The sequence below is a fragment of the Chiloscyllium plagiosum genome, unplaced genomic scaffold (genome assembly GCF_037043375.1).
Source record: "Chiloscyllium plagiosum isolate Xiang-an unplaced genomic scaffold, Cpla_swu_hap1 HiC_scaffold_1, whole genome shotgun sequence".
Lineage (NCBI taxonomy): Eukaryota > Metazoa > Chordata > Chondrichthyes > Orectolobiformes > Hemiscylliidae > Chiloscyllium > Chiloscyllium plagiosum.
In genome coordinates, this window is record NW_028270139.1 from 80,337,963 (window position 1) to 80,358,172 (window position 20,210).

Genomic DNA, 20,210 nt, shown 5'->3' on the forward strand with positions numbered 1-20,210 from the left:
AAATTTTGGGTAATGTTTGTATAACTGTAAAAAAAAATCATCCAATCTGATTGTAAAATGAGTAAGTTGCACTCATATTTGATCAAAACTATGGAAAATGTGAAGTACCAACTACTATTTGGGATTTTGTTTAATTTTCTTTTTCTCAGAAGTATAAGCATTTTTGAAAGGTGTGTTACTTACAAACTAAAACTATGTAGTATTTTCTGCTGTACTAGTCTAACAGAGCTCAGGTTTCACAATTACTTCTGGATGCTTGTTGAAAAAATATAGGATTCCAGTGTTTTGTGTACAGGTACCCCCAAGTCCCTTTGTGTTGCCGCTTTCTGCAGTTTTCCCCCATCTAAATAGTACTCTATTCTTTTCTACTTCCTTCCAAAATGAACAGCTTCACATTTTCCCACAGTATACTCTATTTGCCAACTTTTTGCCTACTTACTTACCTAACCTAACAGTTTCTCCCCGTAAATTGTTTGTATCCTCATATTCTGCTTTTCCACATACTTTTGTGTCAGTTGCAAATATGGCTAAAGTATATTTTTGTCTAGACAGCTGAAAGCATGTTCAAGGTAATTTATTTGATGAAGCTGGAACAAATGTTAACACTCTTCACAACCTAGTTTAAAAAATGGAAAAATGGCTAATAATAGCTGGCTCTCCACCATAAAATGTAATAATTATTAATAGCTGAAAATAATTAGCAATTATACTTTCATATTAACCATCAAAGCAGCAGGGATTCATATACCAGATCCTATTGATTAATCAGCGCTCTCTGGCTGTGAGTTATATAAAAGGCAGCTATTTTAGTTTAAAGTAAAGCATACATGATGCTATTGGAGAAGCTGTTTGACATTTTTGAAAACATATACATTTAAGATATACTTGGTTAATGGGATAGAAGCTAACTTTTTTTTATCTAAACACCATACTTTGGATTTTTGTCCAATTAATTACCTAATTAATGTAATTATTTCTTCATTGTAACTTAGGATCATTATTTTGTCAGTAGGATGTGTCTTACTATCAGTGAAAGTCATCATCAAAAAAGAACCTGATGAAAATCATGCCATTGTACATCTTCTTCACATTGACCATTGAGTAGAGGACTTTGTCAAGGCTATCCAGGCCAACCTATATTCCTCAAGATTACAACAACATTTCATAGCTGTTCTGTTGCACTTGGATGGATAAAGAATGTATTGGCATTATTTCTAATGCAATTCTTTATTTCTGCTTATAGAAGCATGCTATACTATTCAAGAGTACATGGCTTGTTTCATGCTTGCCTAGATACTCTAAAAACAAACAAGGCTGTTTGCTACAGATCCATCTCAACGTGGAAGCTGATCATCATTTATCTCAAAAAATATAAATCCTAGTGAAAGATGGTTGCGTTTCAGCCTTGTGTTTGCAGCAATGTGCCCGTCATTGAGGATGTATGTAAAGATTCCTCCTCTTGTTAGTTCTTTGACAATATGCCACTATTCATGGCTGGATGTGGCAGGATTGCAGAGTTTAGATCAGGTCCACTGATTGTGGAATCACTTAACTGTCTATTACCTATGCCACTTGGTATGTGCACCTCTTGAGTTTTAATTCAACCAGGTTGACACCTCATTTTCATGTTGCTCCTGCCATGCACCCCTGCACTGTTCATAGTGGTCCTCCTTAAAGTTGCTAATTTTCTTTTCCTGACTGCTCTTTTAATAATTCTGCAGAAACTGGGATCTGTATCCCACAATGTAATAATTGTTTTAAAGGCAGCAATCCTAGAAAACTCAGAGAGACAGTGTGCAGTGGAATGATCTGAAAATCAGTAAGCTGTTTACATTTTCTTTATGACTTGCTGTCACTTGATGCTTGCACTGTTTGGTATGCAAGTAGTCCTGTGTTGTAGCTTCAGCAGGTTGACATCTCATATTTATATGCCTCCTGCACCTCCCTTGAAACAAGTTAAATCTCTGACTTGGTGGTAATGGTGCAGTAGAGGATAAGGTAGATCATGATGCTATGGAATGTGATTGAATGCTATGCTGCTGCTGTTGATGGTCCAGGATATTGTGGATGCTCAGTCTTGAGTTTCTAGAATTGTTTGAAGTCAATTTCATTTAGGATAGTGATAATGCTGCACAACGCAATCAAAGCTATTCTGAATGTGAATGTCAGATGTCTTCTCCATAAATGTTATGCAGTGGTTACTTATACCAGTACTGTGCTGGACAGATGCATCTGTGGCAGTTAGATTTGCAAGGACAAGATGAAGCAGGTTATTTTTCTTATGCTGTTTCCCTCACTTGGAGACCAATCCAGCAGCTGTCTCCTTTGGACTCAGTCAGTCGTGGTATAACTGAGCAACTCTTCGTGATGGACATTAAACTCCCTGACTCAGCATATATTCTGTGACCTTGCCATCCTTAGTAACTCTTACAATTGATGTTTAACATGGTGGTATGCTGAATTATCAGCTGAACGATCTGGATGTGTGTGCAGTTACATAGGTGGGTAAGATGGCTAGGTGAATAAGTGGGTAGGTGGGTAGTCAGGTTAAGGTCAAGCACACTTGGGGAGTACCTGTATGGTTGTTAGGTGTTGGGGATGGTCATGCTTACAGGAATATGGTCAATAGACAATAGACAATAGGTGCAGGAGTAGACCATTCTGCCCTTCGAGCCAGCACCACCATTCATTATGATCATGGCTGATCATTCACAATCAGTATCCTGTTCCTGCCTTATCCCCATAACCCTTGATTCCACTATCCTTAAGAGCTCTACCTGACTCTTTCTTGAAAGTATCCAGAGGCTTGGCCTCCACAGCCTTCTGGGACACAGCATTCCATACATCCACCACGCTCTGGGTGAAGACGTTTCTCCTTAACTCTGTTCTAAGTGGCCTACCTCTCATTTTTAAACTGTGTCCTCTGGTTCGGGACTCACCCATCAGCGGAAACATAATTCCTGCCTTCAGAGTGTCCAATCCTTTAATAATCTTATACGTCTCAATCAGATCCCCTCTCAGCCTTCTAAACTCAAGTGTATACAAGCCCAGTCGCTCCCATTCTTTCAGCATAAGATAATCCCGCCATTCGGGGAATTGACCTTGTATACCTATGCTACATTCCCTCAATAGCCCGAATATCTTTCCTCAAATTTGGAGACCAAAACTGCACACAATATTCCAGGTGCAGTCTCACCAGGGCCCTGTACAGCTGCAGAGGACCTCTTTGCTTCTATACTCAATTCCTCTTGTTATGAAGGCCAGCATGCTATTAACTTTCTTCACTGCCTGCTGTACCTGCATGCTTGCTTTCATTGACTGATGTACAAGAACACCTAGATCTCGTTGTACTGTCCTTTTACCTAACTTGACTCCATTTAGGTAGTAATCTGCCTTCCTGTTCTTGTCACCAAAGTGGATAACCACACATTTATCCACATTAAACTGCATCTGCCATTAATCCGTCCACTCACCTAGCCTGTCCAGGTCACCCTGTATTCTCATAACATCCTCCTCACATTTCACCCTGCCACCCAGCTTTGTGTCATCAGCAAATTTGCAAATATTACTTTTAATATCTTCATCTATATCATTAATGTACATTGTAAAAAGCTGCAGTCCCAGCACTGATCCCTGCGGCACACCACTGGTCACCGCCTGCCATTCCGAAAGGGAGCCGTTTATGGGGCTGTTGTCACAGCTGGTTGATGGAGGTAGTCGGGCTGGGGAATAGTTGGGGTTGAGGAGGTAGATAGGTAGTTGGGTTGTTTGGAAAGAGGATTGTTGAGTCAGAGGAGTAGTCAGTACTGCCTGGGTGAGGTTGTTTATTTTCGAGCCAAGAGCGTAGGTGGTGTGATTTGAAGTGCAGATTTGGAGCTACTCAAGTGTTAGACCAGTTTTAAATTGGGCAACCATCAAGGAAAGTCTCATTGATCTTAACCAAATTGTCAATACTTGATCAGAGCTGGAGAAATTTGCAAAGAATCCCATGCAGCAGAATTTGCTCACTGGAGGCTTATAACTTACTGGACATTTCCCACAAAGGTCAAAGAATCAGGACTTCCACAACGTACAAATACACATCTTTAGTCTTACCTCTGGTTTCTGATGATCCAAAGTCTGAATGATTTGTGCCATGATGTTAGACAACTTGAAGTTGAGAATGTGAAGTTCCCCAGAGCAATTGAAGAGGAAACAGCCAGACCATTAGGCCTGGTGAAATGAGCAGAAGACGTCCCACTGGCAGATCAGTATTGCTTACCAAAATCTTTTGATGACTGGGCTACACTCTTCAGTGGTTTGTTTCCTGCCATAGAGGCTGATCCTTAAGCCAATTTTCAATGATACTTTCCTACTGTTGCCTTCAAAAATCCTACTTATTTCCCCTTGGCATTATGTCTCCCTCTAAATTACTGCCTTTGATATGTACTCTTAGTTTTTTTAATAAACAAACGCACAGAGACCTTTTGTACATGTAATGGTTTTGTTAGCATTTTCAAAATTAAGTGAAATGTAAAGATACAGTTCTGACATGAGAAATGAGTTTTTGCTGTGAAATCACCTCCTAACTATATTTCTGAAAGAGTGTTAGTATCAATGCACAATCTACTTAATCTGTCTTTTTCTTTTTTTGGAACCACAACCAGGTTGGCACAGTGGCTCAGTGGTTAGCACTACTACCTCACAGAGCCAGGGACCCAGGTTCAATTCCAGCCTCAGGCAACTTCTGTGTGGAGTTTGCATATTCTCCCTGTGTCTATGGGCATTTCCTCTGAGTGCTCTGTTTTCCTGCAACCCAAAGATATGCAGGTTAGGTGGATTGGCTTTGCTAAATTCCTCATGGAGTTCAGAGATGTACAGGTTAGGTGTATTACTCAGGGAAAATATCAAGTAAGGGAATGGGTCTGGGTGGGATACCCTTTGGAGAGTCAGTGTGGACTTGTTGGAACAAATGGCCTGTTTCCATATTGTAGGGTTTCTATGATTCTAACCATTATAATTTACATTTTTGTGGTATATTTAAATTCTTACAAAATGTCTTTAATACATATGATAAAAGTATTGTTGTATTCAAATTCTTTTTAAGCACCTATATTTAGTAAAAATGCATTGATGTTTCATTCATAACACAGAATTACAGAAATGCTGCTGCATAGAAGGAGACCATTTGAGAAGGAGCCCAATCTTCTGTATCCAGCAGCCTTATGATTTGAAAACTTTTATCAGATCTCTACTTATTTTTTTCTCTTCAAGATGAAAAGTCCAAACATCTACAATATATCCATCCAACTGAAGTTTCTCAACCCTGGAACCATATTTGTAAATCTCTCTGCCCTCTCTGCAATATGTTCACATCCTTCCAATAGTATGGTGTCCAGAACTTTACACAATAGTCCATCTGATTGTATTCTGTGCCCCTCGTAATAAAATCCAGAACATTGTATGCTTTACCAATTACTCTCTCCATTTGTCTTGCCATTTGATCTACGCACATATCCATCCAGGTCTCTTTCCTCCTGAACCCCCATTTGAATTGTACCTATTCTAAACTGTTTGTCCACGTTCTTCCTACCAAAAAACATCACTTCACATTTCTCTGCATTAAACTTGATCTAACACCTATTCAATACTCAACTTATGTTGGGTGCCAGACGTTTTTGCTTCTCTTTGGTGTGCTTTTTCACATTGATTTTGAACCTTTTGCATTCCTCTTTGTTCTCAGTTGTATTTTCTGCCCCACACCTATCATAAGCACACTTGTTTTTTTCACCTCAATTTCAATCTTGAAGAATGATTTGCTTCTATTTTATGCTTCAAATTTTCAAGTAAATTTTGTTCTCACCAGTATAAATGTATAATGCTGCAATTACTATATATGGTTCCACAGAACTTCAGTGTACAGTAGTTAGTCAAACAGGTTTTTTTTGTAAGAATGCCATAATACAGGTATTCAAAGATAAATTTGTTGCCTTAAAATTTACTGGGGCTGCTGTTATCAGCTTTCTTGTGGATTTTTTGAATCAATCTATTCAGGCATGTTATCATACAGAAACAGAAAGTGCTTGATAAACACAGCAGGTCTGGAAGCATTGGTGTAGAGAGAAAAAGAGTTAGTATTTGGAGTTCAGTGACCCTTCAACTGTTCATTTTCGGTTTTTGTTTCAGATTTCCAGCATTTGTTTGTCTTATGTTATGTATGAAGCAGGCGGGAATTGAACCCAGAGGTGCGGACACTTGCAATCCATTTCAAGCCTGCTTTATTTCCAAACCTTTGCTCGGTCGAAGAGAGTATCTACATAGTCTCTGTAGTATGGTCTTGTGGCGCAATGGTAGCGTCCTTGCCTCGGGACCAGAAGGTCCATGTTCAGGTCCCACCTCATCCAGAGGTGTACCATGTCATTTCCGAACAAGTTGTTATTAGATATGAATGTAGACCACTCTCCATCACTCGGTTTGTCGCTGGATGCGGCTCAGCGGCACCAGCTGGTTGATGATCCACCACTGCCCCTTCCTATGCACTCTGGATATTGTAGTTCCCTCTTCAGTTTGCTCCTGCGATCAACGGCGGTCTGAGGACTGCAACCCCCAGAGTGCCTCGCGGCACAGCGCCTCGCAGCCAATGGAATACGCAGTCAGCGTTGCCCCAGTTATCGGAATGGCGTCTGCTCGGAGGTTGGCGCCGCTGCCCCTGGTAACGGTCGGCTCCTGGCTTCTCCTCCTGTCGTGTGCTCAGTTCGGAGGTGGACAGAAGAAGAAAGAGGTAAGTGAATCGGACGGTGTTCACGGAAACCGGTCTGTCGTGTTGAGAGACGGGCCCGAGTCTCCATGGATACTGGTGCTGATGGTGCAGATGCTCAGAGGCCGGAGCAGGAGCAGGAGCAGTGATACAGCAGTAGCTGCCTAGAGTTAGACTGATTCTTTTTTCATTTCAAAACAAACTATTTGGTTATGTTTCAATGTGTTGCATTCGGTCTGAATGTGCGTTTGTAATCTGCTGTTTAACTCACAATTACACCCCCGTGATTATAATATTCACTCGGTTTTCGAAGTTTTTCACTGATTTCAGTGAAAGAGGATGTATTTTAATGGATACCTAATTATCTGAAGCGTTGCACTCATAACATTTTGTGCTGTGAATATTTAACATTGATGAGATAATTAATGTTGCTTTCACTTGGATACTGATCATTTGTACTAATACCATTTTCTCACAGAAAGTATCTCGAACCCATTTCTCAGATACGTTTATGAAGGAGGCCTTTTGAAGTGTTTTTAATGAAGTTAATGTGCATGCAGCATAAGTTTAGACTTTTTAAAAATGTAACTAACATTCCAGAAAAGTTGTTTATAATTAAAGTCCTTGATCTGTGTTTAATCTTGAGAAAACAAATCACAGTTATAAATATGTCACCATTATTTGATTGTATAATTTGTTTTACAGCTCAAATTTTGTGGCAACAGGTATATCCCAGCTCTCTTGCATTTTCTGGAGTTGACCTAAATTGCTCCAGAGTCAAGATACTGTGGATGATGAAAATCGAAACTAAACAGAAAATGCTCAGCAGATCTGGCAGCATGTGTGTAGAAAGGAACAGAATTCTTGATGAAAGATCACCAACTTGAAAATTAAACTTTTTTTTTCTGTCTCGAAGTGCTTCCAGATGAAGTGATTATTTTCAGCATTTCTATTGAGATTTCACATTGCACAAAGTCTATTTAAGCAAGAATGTAAACCAAAGTTACAAAATTATTTAATTTGTAAACTGTGTTGGATATTAATATCTACTAAACTATCCTCCAAATGTCTCTCCAATACTTTTGAAGATTGACAAAAAAGTCAAGTAAAAAGCAGTTATTAATTATTAAATTGCTATATTTTACAGAAAGCAGTTATGATTAGATTCACTTCATTTATTGTGCACTTTGCCTTTTCTAATACAAGTAAATGAACATTTCGTGGATGACCTTATTTAAAGATGAATAAATCTGTGTATTAGTTACAGTTCAATTGGTAGACTTCCTGCTTCTGAGACTCAAGGTTACATTAAACATAGAAATTACAAGAGTAGGAGATTTATCTCTGATATCCTGGGTGAAATTTATTCTTTTGATCAACTTCATGAAGATAGATTATTTGATCATCACGAACTTGCTGTTTTGTAAGAGATTTCTGTACACAAGTTGGCTGTTGTTAGAACTACGAGGAGAAAGTGAGGTCTGCAGATGCTGGAGATCAAAGTTGAAACTTTATTGCTGGAACAGCACAGCAGGTCAGGCAGCATCCAGGGAACAGGAGATTCGACGTTTCGGGCACAGGCCCTTCTTCAGGATTCCTGAAGAAACGTCGAATCTCCTGTTCCCTGGATGCTGCCTGACCTGCTGTGCTGTTCCAGCAATAAAGTTTCAACTGTTGTTAGAACTACACCTAACCAGAACTATACCTAACTGGCAAACATCTGATCCTATAAAAGCTTTCTCTCACAGTTTGTTTTTGACAAATGCTTGGCTGAATATGCACTTTTCTTTATGTCCATTCATTTACAAAGATAAGTGAAGGACTAGTCCCACTTCCCTTTGTAAACAAATGGACATAAATAAAAGTGCAACCTGATGAATGTTTGAAACCGTTGTCTTTCCACTACACTGGCTATGATGTGTTAATGAAGGACTGAGACTAACAATGAGTTACTTAGTTATTCCTATAAAAGTGAAAATCATAACAGTTAATTGAAAGGCATTTATGTATATTTAGAATATCACTGTTTATGCTTGAGAGAATACACCTGGAGTAAAACCTTCCCAGACCCTGAACAACCTAAGCCTCCAAGAGAAAATTGGGAAAATGGAGTGAGATTTCCAACGAAGACCTTCAAGACGTCAAGACCAATAAAGTGTCATTTTCGAGCCAAATGTTTGATGTGAGCTAAGATTTGCACTAGTTATCACTGTCATCATTACCTAATCTTACCTTGGTAGTATTCAGTCTCCCATTTGCTCACCCTCTGGTCAGAAGACAGAGAACCCACAATATGAAAGTCAGAGTGGCTACCTGATGATCCTAGCTCACCACTAGTTCCTCTGGACCTCCACCTTCGGACACCCGGCGCTCTCATCTCTTAAAACACTGGAGGCCACTGCACACGCCCCATATTTCTGGACATTGACATCTGATGTGGCAAGATCATGCCACATCTCTGATCCATTTGCTTCTGGACTTCAGTGCTGCACTTTGGAATGCACTGACATCTGTTATAACAGTGCTGGTGCCAGGATATATTATGCATCAAGATTAGATTAGATTACTTACAGTGTGGAAGCATGCCCTTTGGCCCAACAAGTCCACACTGACCCTCTGAAGAGTAACCCACCCAGACCCATTTCCTTACACTTACCCCTGACTAATGCACCTAACACTATGGGCAATTTAGCATGGCCAATTCACCTGACCTGCACATCTTTGGACTGTGGGAGGAAACCGAAGTACCGAGAGTTAACCCACGCAGACACAGGGAGAAAGTGCAAACTCCGCAGTCAGTCACCCGAGGCTGGAATCGAATCAGTGTCTGTGGTGCTATGAGGCAGTAGTGCTAATCACTGAGCCACCGCCCTGTCCCAATCCACGAAATAGACGTCTATTTCATGGATTGGACCAGGATGCATCTCAGGTTTCCTCACTTGCTGCTAATCACTTTTTCTTATTTTGTGCCACTTCAATGCTCTCAGTATTTCTTTCTGACCTTACCTATTCTTGCATTGCCTTTTTGTATTTATCTCCTGAGCTAGAGCAGCATGGTGGCTTAGTGGTTAGCACTGCTGCCTCACAGCGTCAGGGACCTGTGTTTGATTCCAGCTGCAACTGTCTGTCTGGAGCTTACACATTCTCCCCGTGTCTGCGTGGGTTTCCTCTGGGTGCTTCAGTTTCCTCCCACAGAGCAAAGATGTGAATGTTAGGTGAATTGGCCATGCCAAATTTGCCCATAGTGTTCAGGAATGTGTAGGTTAGGTGCATTAGTCAGGGGAAATGTAAAGTAATAGGATAGGGGAATGGGTCTGGGTGGAATACTCTTCAGAGGGTCTGTGTGGACTTGTTGGACCAAAGGGCCTGTTTCCACACTGTAGGGATTCTATAATTCTAATAGTGTTTTTATCTTCATTTGCCTTTTAGCCCAGACATAAAGCCAGGCACGTTGTCGTGATTGCCAGCAGTGATCAGTCAAGGGGGTGGAGATGCTGCTTAACAACACCTGCTTCTTAAATCTGTGCCATATGCCAGCAGTATATGCAGCACACGAACTGCTTGTGCTTCAAGCAAATTACCATGTTTCAAAAGCTAAGGGGAGTAGTCCTCAGCCATGTCAAAACAGGCACTTTACTGTTAGAGGATAAATCAAGGGTGTTGTCCAAAATTAGTTCAGGGGCATAGGCAAGGTAAGAATTTTCCTCTGGTTAGTGGTCAGGAGCAGAATGTCAGTCTTGCTTTCTCAGTCCTATTGTGGGTGACTTTAATCTGAAATGCGACAAAGGAGGGGATTGAGCCAAATGAAAATAAAAAAGCTGTCTGTGCTGGAAAAAGTGCTGGGTGATTCAAGTGAGTGTGTAGGAGCACAGAAGCCATGCAGGGTTAGTAGTTTGGGACAATTTAATGGGTGGGAGTGAGTGAGTGATGATGATGTACGTGGCCGTAAGAATAGTTGAGCATAAGCCTTGTTGGGAGGTGAATGCAGTAGCAAAGATATACGAGGTGTGAGATGAGCAGAGAGAAAGTGACACCTACCTGGTGGAGAGGAAAAAGTCATTGAGCTTTTTGTGGCTTTATCAGACATGGATGGTTCAGACTGCACACAGTGAAATGGCAAGCTAGGAACAGGGTGTCAGGGTCTGTTGGTGTTACTCCCTTTGCTGGAGCGAGGGAATGAGGATGACCATGTTTGGCAGCACCTCATCTATCAGGACCTTCAGGTCCCTTTCAACAAAACAGGATGCCAATTTCTTCTTGTCTGCCATGTCTGAGCTAAATGTCATGAACTGTGCAGAGCAGCCTTGGATTGCCAACATTTGACCAGGTGCACACTTACCTTTTAAATATGGCACTGATAGTGGAATATGGTAGTGGAAAGACCTCTGTCAATAGTGAGTGAAAGAATCAGATTAGCATCAGGCCAGAGGGGCACAATTTAGGAGTGGTATCTAATTAATGATCTGAGTTTGCGATAAGAGTGCAAGAAAACCCAGGAGGCCTTGTGGAGAGAAACCCTCTATGAAATTTGATGAAAATGACACTTAGGATTTCTGGTAACATCCAGCTCTTGGTTTTAAAAGCCTGTTACTCAGTGGTACTCCTTTTCTCCCAAAGTCTGTGGAAAACTGTCTTGTTTATTTAAAAAACAGAAAACTTGCCATTTTAATTAATGCTGAACAGATTTTATGGGCATTTGAAAGTCCAGCAGATTAAAAAAGGCAGGAAGGGCGGGTCTCATAAGTCTGCTGCTTGTGAGCTAGAAAGATCAGGAGCTTTCCGTCCCATCCAACAAGATTACCTATTTCACTTCCTGTGATTACTGTTTTGCACCACCCAAATGCTATCTTCTCTGTTCATCATCTTAACACATCAATTACATCTACTACTACAATCTCCATTTCAAGCTCCTCCTTTTCCTTCTGCATTCCACAGCCTACCTACGATGACTTGGATGCATTCTTGTGTTACAGGCTTTTCCATTTGAATGGTGCCATACTGGCAATCAGGTTTGTTGCCACGTAGTAAACTTACAGATAAAATTCTTTTTCACATCCATAACCTCTTTCATAGCTCTGAATTTGAGACCTTTTAAATATTTGCGTCAAATCTCAGTATTTCTTTATGAAAGAAGTGCAGATTAATTTATTGTCATCCTAATGTTAACCTTTTTTTTTGAGAGAAATGGAAATGCTTGTTTTAAATTGTGGATGTAATGAAAGAAACATGAAATTCTGTCCAGCTGGGAATGGAAATGTTTGTTTTAAATTAGGAAATTTAATGAAAAGCATAAAATTTTGAACAGGTATTTCAATGCCTTTATTGTTAATAATTTGTACAATTATAAGTCTATTTGAACAAAAAGATTTGTCCATCTATTTCATGTGTTTCCACAGAGAGGGATTACAATATTTGAGTTAACTGTCAGAATGGCCTCAGAGGTAAATAAAATATAGAATTTGCAGGCGTACCCTAGGATAAATAGTGTTTTCGATAAAATGGCGATGCCGCAGCTTGTGAGAATATAAAGATGCAAAATGTGCATTTAGTAATCAAATGCAATTTTAATGATGCAAAAATATCAATCTTCAAACATACATTTATTTAAGAAGTTAATGGCTTCATCAGTTCATCACTTTGTTGTAAGGACATTTATATTTCTATTTTTTGAAACTTATGATTAATCAAATTTCATATCTATATATTATGTGTTTATTGGTAATATTTAAACATGTTAATATAGAATTGGAGAAATGTTGAGCCATTATAGGACACTGTGATGTGAGTGTCTAATCTTCCTCAATTGATTACATTAACAGAATGGCTGAATGAATTTGCAACATGATTTTGGATGTCTATTAATACTTCTAGTGTTATATGGTGGCATGGTGGCTCAGTGGTTAGTAATGCTGCCTTACAGTGCCAGGCATCCGGGTTTGATTCCAGGCTTGAGCAACTGTCTGTGTGTAGTTTGCACATCCTCCTCCTGTCTGCGTGGGTTTCCTCCGGGTGCTTCAGTTTCCTCCTGCAGTCCAAAAACGTGCAGGTTATGTGAACTGGCAATGCTACATTGCCGATTGTGTTCAGGGATGTGTAGGTTAGCTACGTTAGTCAGGAGAAATGTAGAGTAATAGGGTAAGGAAATGGGTCTGTATGGGTTACGCTTCAGAGGGTCGGTGTGGACTTGTTGGGCTGAATGGCCTGTTTCCACACTGACAGCATTCTATGATACTATGACTTGAGGAAAACAATGTAGTGCCTTGAGGTCCTGGTAAGAGAGATCTTCAATATATCATATTACATGCTTGTATGTTTTCAAGGAGTGTCTATAAGTTTGACTTAAAAAGTTAAAAGTTTAAGAAAATAGTCCATATCTCAGAAAGATTTATCCCATTGAGGAAAAAGGACTTTAGGAAGTAGGTAAGTGAACCCTGGTTAACCCGAGAAGTTAAAGACCTTGTCAAATTGAAAGAGAAATCCACAATTTGGCAAAGATTAGTGGTAAACTAGAGAATTAGGAAAGCTTTAAAAGTCACAAAGGATGCCCAAATTTATTAGGGGGAGAAAATAAACCTAGTGTAAAGAAGCAAGTAATTTAATAACATACAGAAAGAGCTTATTCAAATCTATATCAAGGAATAGAGAGATTAAAGTGAACATATGCCCCTTAGGGAGCAAGGCTGGTAAAACAATGATGGGAAACCAGGAAATGGTAGATGAGTTGAATAGGTACTTCATGGCAAAAGATGCAATAACATTCCAAAAATTCTGAAATAGGGAACAAGGGAGCGGTGGAAGAGGAAAATGTACGAGGGAAACTAATGAGACTAAAGATCATTAAGACCCCTTGGATCTGATGAGTTGCATCTTTAGAATTTTGAAAGAAGTAGCTAGAGGGATAGTGGTTCTGGAAGTAATCTGTCAAGAATTCTTAGATTCAAAGAAAGTCACAGAAGGTTGGAAAACTGCCAATGCAACACCCTAAATCAAAAAAAGGGAGACATAAAAACAGTTAACTATAGGTCAGTTAGCTTAACATTTTCCCAATGACGGATGTTAAGAGTCTGTTATCAAGAATAGAAGAGTGGAACATTTAAAAATAGATAATAACATTAAGCAGAATGAGGGCAAGGAGGAAATGCCTGATAAATTTATGATGTGGAAGTGCTGGTGTTGGACTGGGGTGAACAAAGTTTAAAAATCACACAACACCAGGTTGTAATCCAACAGGTCTATTTGGAAGTGCAAGCTTTCGGAGCATTGTTCCTTTGTCAGGTAGTTAATGGGAAAGCTACTGTGAATTCTATAAATGCATATGAGTCTATGGTGTGAATTTGCATTTACAGAATTGTATTAGTAGATACATTCTATTTTGGTCAAAAAGCACGCAATCTGGAGGCAGTCAATAGTTTTTATAATCCATGGGACGTTTTATAAATTCCTACTTTGGGAATAGAACCCGTCTGACTCAGGATTGGAATACGTACAGACTTTAACCTCACATCTTTAATGCATTGCCTGAGCTGAGATGTCACCTTATTTATAATACCTTTAAGTTCTCTCAGGAATGTGATTTGAAAGAAGTTCTGGGACTTACATATTAATAAATTGTAACCTGCAGCCCACACTAAAAGATGAAATACTTCACAGCAATCTAGGTTTGTTAAATATATTGCATTAGTGTATGACACTATGGTCTTTTGTTTTCAATTCTGAGTCCTATGATCCTACTCCACTAGCTACCTGACGAAGGTGTAGCGCTCTGAAAGCTTGTACTGCCAAATAAACCTGTTGGACTATAAGCTGGTGTTGTGTGATTTTTAAATTTGGCCACCTCAGTCTGACACCGGGACTTCCACTTCAATGAAAGAAGGTACAGTTCCCATAGTAACAAATGATACAAAAATAGGTGGACAGGCAAGTAGTAAGAATGACACAATCCACAGAGGGATATAGATGGTTTAAGTGAGAAAGTAAACACTTGGCAGATGTGGACAAAATGTGCAGTAATGCACTTCTATTGGATATATGGATAGATGAGTGAATATTATTTAAATGGGGAAAGCACTAAGATATTCTCGGCTCCTTGTGCATGAATCACAAAAAAGCTAACAGCCAAGTTCAGTGGATAGTAAAAAAAGGCAAATAGAGCAATGGCCTATTTTTCTAAGGGAATGGTTCATAAAGGTATGGGGATCTTACTAAAACTCTACAAGGCGCTAGTCAGATCATACCTAGAATGCTGTGAACAGTTTTTGTCTCCTTTTCGTTGGAATGATATACAGGTGCACAATCCTTTATCCGAAGTGCTAGGGACTAGGTTTTGGAACTCAGAATTTTTCGAATTTCAGAATAAGTGACAGTTTGATAGTGAAATTTTTAAAAAGTCTTATTGGAGGAGCAGACTCACTGAGTAAAATGGACCTTGAGACAGAATTGAGGCCTGCCAGTGCTGGACGACATGCCTCCGCGTTGCATCTGAGTGACACATTGAGAGGATGTTGACTTGGGTTACCTGTTTACATGCCAAACAACCTTGTTAATGAGAAAAAAAATTCACAAAGACAACCTTCGGAGCATTTTGGATAAAGGGTTGTCTACTTGTATTAACATTGGAGGCAGTCTTGGTTTGTAAGGATTTTGTGATGGAGATAGAGTAGGTTAGGCTTGTGCTCACTGGAATTTAGAAGAACGAGAATAGATCTTATTGAAATATATAAGATTTTTAGGGGGCTTGACTAGGTGCAAGAGATTGTTTCCCCATGTAGGAGAGTCAGGAAGAGGGCAAAATCTCATAATGCCATTTTAAACCGAGATGAGTATTTTGTTTTTTCAGTGGAATCAATCTGTGGAGTTCTTTACACAAAGGCCTGTCAAGCCTGGTTGTTAAGTATATTCAAGGCTGATCTAGGCAGATGTTTTAATCAGTCAGGGAAGCAAGTATTATGGGGAAAAGTTAGGAATTCCAGGTCAGGATTATCAAATCAACCATGATCTCATTGAATGAAGGAGCAAATTGTACGGCCTGAATGGCCTACTTCTGCTTTTACATCTTACTGTCACATGGTTTCAGTTCTCAAAGGTAATAGCATTTGCTTGCAACCTTTTCTTTTAAGAAGACAGCGCAAGTTTTGTTCTTGTATTCTACATTAATGTATGTGCTCTCCTTTGCTGTTAGAGAGCTTACGGAAGGGCTTCTTTTATAGGCTCATTTTGTAGCTATCGTTTTACCCCAGCTTGTGTCATTGCAGCTCAGAATTGCATAAATTACTCTGAATAATCCAAATTACAGCTTCTTTCTTTGATTCTTTCAGATGCATCTATGTTGTCTCCAACTTTCTTCCACAGAAAGTACAGAAGTAGCAAAGATTATAATATGATAAAATATTTGTTGACCAAAATTTCCTTCAAAATCTCTTCAGTCTTTGTTCTTAAATGGATTCTTGGCTAACCTCCAAACTAACCAATCTGATACCAACTTTGGTGCTCCCTAAGCACACTTGTCTATTTCTCCTCTTACCTATATTTTTATCTTTAATGTTGCTTCTTTTTATTTTTTCTGTAATGATAGATTATGTGGTATTGAGCTATGAAATTTTAGCATCTATCTTTTCTGTTTGTGGCATTCATATTGCAAGACTAGCCATATAGAGGTTGCTACTCCATCGCAAAGGCCTTCTGTGTATGTTGTGGATATTTTTAATATGTCTGTTTAGCAGTATCATCACAGATCTCTGGAACAGGTGTGATTTGAACCTAAGGCTTCTAGCCCAGTGGTAGTGACGGTACCACCGTGTCACAGAGGCCTTTTATGTATGTTATATATTTGTTACATCGAATGAATCACTGCAATTTATTAAGTACCTGCAACAAATGTTAGTCCTGTAGATGGCACTATGTTAAGCATTTTCAGCCTTTACAGAGTCAGATGTATGCTGTACAATAGCCTTTATTTTTGATCAGCTGTGTACATCAGGTTTCATAATTTGCTTAAATAGCTTATTATTTTCCAACCACACACTTTCTTTGCTCAATTCTGAAAGTATAAAATATCTAAAGTCGGTAACAAAATAAAATCCAAATAAAAATTTGCAAGACAATTATATTTACTTCTTGAATTTTTTTAATGTCCTTCATTTGTAACTTCATTTAAAGTATTAATTGATAGTCTAATCCTTCTCCAATAGTTTGGGCTTTGCGTGATGTTTTTGCCTTAATAAATTGGATTTGGATTCTGCAGGCTGAGTAACCAATGTCTTAGCGTATATCAGTACTGATTAATCGGCTGCAGTGATGGCATTTCACTTAACTGGGCTAAAGATCTACAGGGGTAACAAGTCTGGTTTGTAGAAGTTTGAATTAATGACACATACTCTGCTGCAGCTTTATCAAGTATAAGTATTTTTTTCTGCAGCTCTCCATGTGCCTTGTGGACTGAGATATTGTTCAGCACCTGACTGCAATGTAACTATAAAAATGGCACCTTGGATATTGATTCTTCTATCAATTAGTTCATTTTCTTTGACGTATTTAATCAAAATATCTTCCTTCAGTTCTTCCTCACTATCATTCTGCTAGGTGAGTGTGTTTCTGCTTAGTTCCATTCTTATTTTTCTAATTACTGTGAGAGAATCACTTGGAAGGCATTTCTTCCTGTTTCTTCACCGTTATCTTTGATACCCATTACCACCACCTGTTCCACATTTACATGTTGCTCTTTGGCAACCTCCTCTTAAGCACACTTAAGTACATATATGTATGCTGAGACCACCATTATCTTTCTGTCTATTCTATTTTTTCTAAATTATCAGATGTTTATCCAACATCTGACATAGTGCTTAGCACTGCTGCCTCACAGCGCCAGAGACCCGGGTTCAATTCCCGCCTCAGGCGACTCTCTGTGTGGAGTTTGCACGTTCTCCCTGTGTCTGCGTGGGTTTCCTCCGGGTGCTCCGGTTTCCTCCCACAGTCCAAAACTGTGCAGGTCAGGTGAATTGGCCAAGTTAAATTGCCCGTGGTGTTAAGTGAAGGGATAAATGTAGGGAAATGGGTCTGGGTGGGTTGTGCTTCGGCGGGTCGGTGTTTCCACCCTGTAAGTAATCTAATCTAAAAACATTCAGTACTGGATGCGTGGAAATTTTCTCCAATTGTCAACAGTCTGAAGAAATTATTTTCAGTCTCAGCTCTAACATGCCTTCTCTCTGGCAACAATCTGAGCTTACACTAAACTATTCACAACCTTGGTGTCACATTTGATCCTTATGAATTTCCAAATTCTTACTAATGCTATCACTGTGACCACTTGATTCGAACCTCTGTCTCAGCTCATCTGCAGATGAAAGCCTCATTCAAGCCTTGTAACTGAGAAACTGGTTGTCCCAATGCAATCCTGACACCTCACCAACAGTTTACTGTTTGTAAACTTGAGGTAGTCATTGCAAAACTCAGCTGTCCATGTCTTAATTCACAGTACTGTTCTATCACTCATGTGCTCGCTGACTTACAGTGCATCCCAGTCAACCAGTTTCTCAGTTTTGAAAATCTCATCACTTGTTTTTATCCAAGTAACTCAATGGCCTTGTCCCTCTCTATCTTTGTAAAGTACGCCAGCTCCACAACCCTCTGAGATATCCATACATCCTTAAATCTTGTTTCCTGTGCATTTGCTATTATAACTGCTTCAACATTGCTGGCAGTTACTTCAGCTGCTTAGACCCCAAGTTGTGGAAGATGGTCATGTACAACATGTATACTACAGCAGATTGCCAAAGTTCATTTGTCATGACCTTCCAAAACTGTGAACAGTATCTTGCAGAAAAACAAGGGCAAGAAGCATGTGAAGATGCTACTGCTTGCAAGTTTCCCTTAAAACTACATGTTGTCCTGACCTGGAACTATTTTGAAGTTATTTCACCTGTTTGATCAAAATCCTGGAAATTCTTTTTTTTTACAGGTTACTTTTAGAGGGATGGCAGTGAAGGCAGTGCAATGTTCCTCTTGCAACATGTTTGAGGTGAGGGATGCCATGGTCGTCTCTGCTGATTACACTTGCAGGAAGTGCACCCATCTCCAGCTCCTCCAAGACCATGTTAGGGAACTGGAGCTGGAGTTGGATGAACTTAGGATCATTCGGGAGGCAGAGGGGGGTCAGAGATTGGAGCTTTAGGGAAGTAGTAACTCCAAAGATTGCAAACAGATGGGTGACAGTGAGGGGGACTGGGAGGAAGCAGCCAGTGCAGGGACCCCCTGCGGCCTTTCCCCTCAAGAACAAGTATACCGTTTTGGATACTTGTGGGGGGTGGGGGAACTTACCAGGGGTAAGCAATGGGCTTCCGGCCTCTGGCACGGAGCCTGTCCCCGTTGCTCAGAAGGGAAGGGTGGAGAAGAGCAGAGCAATAGTTATTGGGGACTCGATAGTTCGGTTTTGTGGGGGCCAGAGAGACTCACGTTTGGTATGTTGCCTCCCAGGTGCAAGGGTACGTGATGTCTCTGATCGTGTTTTCCGGGTCCTTAAGGGGGAGGGGGAGCAGCCCGAAGTCGTGGTCCACATTAGCACCAATGACATAGGTAGGAAGAGGGCTGAGGATATTAGGCAGGTTTTCAGGGAGCTAGGTTGGAAGCTCAGAGTTAGAACAAGCAGAGTGGTTGTCTCTGGTTTGTTACCCGTGCCACATGATAGAGAGTTGAGGAATAGGGAGAGAGAACAGTTAAATGCGTGGCTACAGGGATGGTGCAGAATGAGGGATTCCGGTATCTGGATAACTGGGGTTCTTTCTGGGGAAGGTGGGACCTCTATAAACAGGATGGTCTACACCTGAACCTGAGGGGCACCAGTATCCTTGGGGGGAGGTTTGCTAGTGGTCTTGGGGGGGTTTAAATTAACTCTGCAGGGGCATGGGAACCTAGATTGTAGCTTTAGGGTGCAGGACCTGGAGTGTAGGGAGGTTAGGAACATGGCATCAATCTCAAAGGAGGGTGCCTGTAAACAGGAAAGTGGCTTGAAGTGTGTATACGTCAATGCAAGAAGTATACGAAATAAGGTAGGTGAACTTGCAGCATGGGTTGGTACCTGGGATTTCGATGTTGTGGCTATTACGGAGACATGGATAGAACAGGGACAGGATTGGCTGTTGAAGGTTCCAGGGTTTAAATGTTTTAGTAGGGTCAGAGGTGGGGGTAAAAGAGGGGGAGGTGTGGCATTGCTTGTCAAAGATAGTATTACAGCGGTGGAAAGGACGACGGATGAAGACTCGCCATCTGAGGTAGTTTGGGCTGAGGTTAGGAATAGGAAAGGTGAGGTCACCCTGTTAGGAGTTTTCTACAGGCCTCCTAATAGTCCTAGAGACATAGAAGAAAGGATTGCGAGGATGATTCAGGAGAAGAGTGAAAGTAATAGGGTAATTGTTATGGGGGACTTTAACTTTCCAGATATTGACTGGGAAAGCTATAGCTTGAGTTCGTTAGATGGGTCGGT

General features: G+C 40.3%; 1 protein-coding gene and 1 long non-coding RNA gene across 2 annotated transcripts in view; both read left to right on the forward strand.

Annotated features, from left to right (window-relative positions):
* Positions 1 to 20,210, forward strand: part of LOC148152150 (uncharacterized) — a 762,130-nt gene that overhangs the window by 240,345 nt on the left and 501,575 nt on the right. The gene's annotated exons all lie outside the window — the stretch shown is intronic.
* The window catches only part of tusc3 (tumor suppressor candidate 3), a 390,300-nt gene continuing 376,700 nt past the window's right edge, over positions 6,611 to 20,210 (forward strand). The window contains exon 1 of the mRNA XM_043690293.2: positions 6,611 to 6,760. Coding sequence (XP_043546228.2) covers positions 6,620 to 6,760 — 141 coding nt within the window. The 5' untranslated portion in view covers positions 6,611 to 6,619. The remainder of the gene's footprint in view (positions 6,761 to 20,210) is intronic.